We start from the raw sequence: 5,071 nt of genomic DNA, 5'->3' as shown, positions 1-5,071 counted from the left end.
GGACCAATCAGAAGGCAGCAGGGCAAGCAATGTTACATTGTGCATACGATATTAAGTTTTCATGACAACTGTTTTGTTTGACGTTAACATGGCGGATGAGGCACTTTTTTAAAAAGCATACCTGAGTGATGCATCTCACGTTTTAGAAGCAAAGACGCACCCCTTACACTTCTTCTTCTACAATAAATCAGCTCTCCAGTCTTTGTTTTTGCTTGCTGACCTTGATATACTGATCAGAAGAAATGAATTGGAGGTCATTTCCACATCGAAGAATGCTGACCAACACCTGAAGCGAACTTTAAGCTAACATTTTGTTTTGTCTTTTGATTTTTATTTTATTTTGTCAAAGCGATGTTTCTCCTGTATTTCAGGGCCTTTCAATTAGCCAACTTTTATTACAGAAAGTACTTGAGGGCTAATAAATGATGATGGCTTAAATATCAATTTAGCAACTGATCAGAAGGACTTTAAACGAAAATAGCTGTAAGTTAGATATGAGCCATGATTGCCCGTGAGATACTCAATATTAGCGTATTTGTCTAAACGTTTAGCAGTCTACTGTTAGTAAACTATTATTTTGCTAAAGAATGTGTCTATTGTATTTAATATTGCACACACTCTCCTGAGTGACATGATACATGCTCTTTAGCCTCGGCTCTTAGCTTCCTGACGGCTCCTGCTAACAGATGGCAGTTGTCTGTTGGCGTCTCTGATGTGTAGACACTGCTTGATGAAGATTTAGTGCGTTTCAAGATGCTGGATGAGAGATGTGAGAACTTGCATGGGAGTGAATGAATTTCTCAACTCCAGGTGTGAACTCATGACAGTGAAATATAAATAATTGTTTAATCTTCACTGAAGTCTATTTGAATTACATTTAGGGAATGAATCATGAGCTTTGCCATGAACTTGGATGCCATTTTTTTTGCCTAACAAGATGTCTACCGAATGTCTTTTTCTCTGAAATCGTCCTTTCATATTTCTTTTCTTCTCTAGATGGCAGCCTTGCAGAGTCCGTTCTATGGGGACAAAATGAATCTCTACTCGCTGTGTAAAAAGATTGAGCAGTGCGACTACCCACCTCTACCATCGGACCATTACTCTGAAGAGGTATGTCTTTTTTTGCATGATGAATTCAGTTGTCAGTTTCAGTCAGGGAATTCGGAGTCTAAAACATCGACACTAACAGATTTCACAATCACTTTATCTGGTTAATCCACCATTCATTTGGTTTTGCTTCTGTTTGAGCTTATTTTGCTGAAATATTTGATAATTCGACCATACCTTTATATTCACGACTTTCTCATAGAGCTTTCAATTGTGTTGTAGTACATAACCCTCGTAACATTCAAATCTATTTGACAATTTGGTATTCTGGGTATATTTGGACTAGGGCTGGGCAATCCATCCAAAAGAAATGGCTAATGCTGCGATTGAGATGTGAAGTAATCACAAGACTACAGAATCATCTCACAGAGGAACTTATTTCAAGCACTCGGCTTGAGTTATGAGGTTTAGAGTAAGCCCTAGTTTGGACCCAAATATTTCAGTTTTATAAAACAAATTTGATGTGTACATTATCATGTTTATCAATCAAATTCAGTCCCAAAATTGTTAGATGTGAGTAACATTTTTGATACTAACGCCCAGTTGACATTTATGGATACAAAATGTAAATATTCATTGACATTATACCGAAGAAAGACAGACAGGTTTGAAACGACTGAGGGCGAATGACTTGACAGCTAAATATTAATTTAACGACTGATCAAAAGGACTTTAAGATACTGGTGAAATTGTAAGTTAGTTGAGCCATGATTGCCAGTTAAATCAGCTCTGCAAGTAAGCTCTAGTTTGGAACCCAAATATTTCAATTTTATAAAACAACTTTGTGTACGTTATCATGTTTATCAATAAAATTGAGCCCAAAATTGTTAGAGATGAGTTACATTTTTTTATACTAAAGCCCGTTTTGGATCCAAAATGATCAGAACAAATCTTTTGTGAACAAAAATCCTAAAATTGTTATTTATATATATTTTGATTGTAAAAATTCAGGAAAATGAATAACTATAAGGTGTGTTTTGAGGGATTAAAGGCATTAGGAACTCTTTTTTTTCTCTCTTCCTAAGAACTTTACTTTTAGGTAAAAACGGGCTCAAATGCATTTTGAGGGTTAAAGTTGTCGCTAGAAAAAGTGTAATGCTGTGAGCATTTACTCATCTTTAAGACCGTCTCTTCTGTGGAGCACAAAAGAAGATATTTTGAAGAATGTTTCAACTTTTTTTTTGTTTCAATAGAAATCAATGGGGTCCAAATTCATTAAAATGATAATATATTATGAACTTTATATGGCTCAAAAGAACAATTCTTTATTTTTCTCCATTGTTTAGTTTTTAAAAGCTTTTGTAAAGCTGGGCCAGTGAAACTGTTGGCATAAGTGAAAATCTTGGAAGGACTGTCCTGACTTGACCAGTAGTAAATTTCTATAACATACTGGAGGTTTTATCTCTGGCTAATGAAGAGACTAAGACGTGCATAAATATTTTAATTTTAATTATTGCTGCGGTAAGATTTCCTGGTGGTATGGTAAATGCTGTTGAGTATTGTCTTATTTATTAGTAATAAAGTATATGAGTCACTACCGTGAAACAATACCTTACAATAGTAGTCAGTGGGGTCCAAAGCATTCATTTCATTTTCCGTTGGCTCAGTCCTTCATTTATCAGGGGTCGCCACACGGAATGAATCGCCAGCTATTCCAGCATATGTTTTATGCAGCGGATGCCCTTCCAGCCGCAACCCAGTACTGGGAAACACCCATACACAGATTCACACTACAGCAAAGAAAAAACAAAGGAAGATTTTTCAAAGGTCTGGCAGGTTGCATGCAGCTACTCCCCTTATTCATGCTGTCCATCAAAAGTAGACCATCACCAACCAGCATGTGCATTTCCAGCTTGTAAAGCATCGCCAGTATTTTCTTATAACATGCCGTCACTCTCTGATGTCACCATCTGTGAGACCCAGAACGTCCCACCAAAGCTGCCATTATTATTACTATTTACAAGCCTAACATGACTCATTCAGCATTTAATATAGTTCACTTGGTTTCAATAATGTTTTAGCTTTTTATTTATATATATATATATATATATATAATATATATATATATATATATATATATATGCAAGTCAGGCTAGTCTAATACCAAAACTGGAATTAAAAATTGTGAAATGTGTTGGAATGCTATACTGTAAAAACATCTGTTACACTTTCTGTATTTTATGATTCACAAGTATTTTCTGTTTATTTATGCTTGTGAATTGCATTATGGGAGGTCAGACTCTACAGTTTAAAAAAGCAACTTTTGTTGACATTTTAGTAGTTTGAAATAATAAAATGTACAGGAAATAATATTTAGAGAAACAAGTCTGTAAACTGAGAGCAAATCTACTGGCAGTTTATTACAAGGTTTTTGCAGCATAATATACCAGCCCAGACACAGGGTGTCCTCAGGGTCTTAAAGTCTTGAAATGTCTTAATTTTCAAAAACAAAATTTTGCGCTTTAAAAAGTCTTAAATTCACTTAAATATTGTGTCGTAGGTCTTAAATCATTTTAAACAGGTTTTAATTTTATTGTATAATGAGGGTTTTTTCTGAAGACAGTCAAAAAAATAGCTTAAAGGGAAAATTGCTCTGATAAATTGTTTGGGAAATATTTAAAAAAGAAAAAGAAAATCAATGGGCGGCTAATAATTCTGACTGAATGAACATACAGAAACTATTTCAGATATTTTTAGAGTGTTCAAACATCATTTATTAGAATGTTACATGGTTCAAAACCAAAATATATATATTTTATATATTTACCTTATTTATTTACTTTTTTTTAAGCTGGCCAGTGAACATGTTAGCATGGCAAGTAAAAAGCTGACTACTGGCCTGACTGGACAAATACTACACAAAGCCTCAACAATGACTATGTTTACATGTACATCAGTAATGGAAATATTTGCCTTAATCTGAATAAGACAATAATGAATGTTCTTTTCATGATCCTGTTTTACATGTTATAGCTCATTAATCGATTAACATTGTGTCACCACACTATCCACATTTCCTCTAGAGTTTTGTGTAATTCCAGGTGTCTTATTTCTAATCTGTCAATATTAACTGCAGTTTGGCACTTTCACTTTCATTCAGAAGCAACTCATGCATGCTCCATGACAAACTGAGGTATTGGATGTGAGTTTGAACTGCTGGTTGTCACTGACTTGGTAGGTGTAGTGAGTAGTGTCAAACAGCCGTGTGTGTTTAGACTAGACTAACCTGTCACAAAATGCAGTGGAAATCCTACATTATAGTTTGATTGCGGTGTTTACATGTCTGCACTTCAACTGCAGTTCAATAATGCGACTAAAATCAGAATACTCTCCATGTTTTAAAGGGCACCTATGGTGAAAAATCTATTTTTCAAGCTGTTTGGACAGACGTGTGTGTAGGTATAGTGTATATATCGTCATATTGGGGTGATATAAACACACCCAGTCCATTTTGTCCAATTTAACAACATAAAAACAGTGGACTAATTCGAGCGATTTTGAGACCGACTGCAACTTGACGTAGGAGTGCGGTCTTACCTGCCTCAGTTTCTTGTTTCATGTCCACCATTTTCAGCCTGAGTCAAAGCGATGTCACCAAGAACACCCTCGCTCTATTTGGATGTAAGGCTCATTGGGCTCAACACAAGAGCCTTCATCTTTTTCCTGCGAATGAGCAACAGAGATTTACATTTAGCGTCCATTTGCGCTTGAACACGCAGTGAATGCAACGTATCGAGATTCAGGCCATTAAAAACAGCTGATCCACCGAGCCTTTCAGCACTCTCTCCACAAACACTCGATTGATCTCGGCTGGCGGATCAACATTCACCACATGATCGCTCTCATTGGCGCCATTATTTGTAACTTTAGGTGGGTTTGCAAACATGTGTACTTCCATTGCGCTTCCTTAACCTTCAGCCGTTTGCATTTCCCGCAGTCACAGAAGCTCTGAAAGCTCATTGCA

General features: G+C 35.9%; 1 protein-coding gene across 1 annotated transcript in view; it reads left to right on the top strand.

The window, feature by feature from the left end:
- The window catches only part of nek7 (NIMA-related kinase 7), a 119,647-nt gene extending 117,221 nt beyond the window's left edge, over positions 1-2,426 (top strand). Inside the window, exons 9-10 of the mRNA XM_056447599.1 lie at positions 997-1,110; positions 2,394-2,426. Of these exons, the coding sequence (XP_056303574.1) occupies positions 997-1,110; positions 2,394-2,426 (147 nt within the window). The remainder of the gene's footprint in view (positions 1-996; positions 1,111-2,393) is intronic.
- Positions 2,427-5,071: the final 2,645 nt, after the last annotated feature.

This window comes from Danio aesculapii, chromosome 22 (assembly GCF_903798145.1).
Source record: "Danio aesculapii chromosome 22, fDanAes4.1, whole genome shotgun sequence".
Classification (NCBI taxonomy): domain Eukaryota; kingdom Metazoa; phylum Chordata; class Actinopteri; order Cypriniformes; family Danionidae; genus Danio; species Danio aesculapii.
This window is presented reverse-complemented; position numbering and strand designations above follow the sequence as displayed.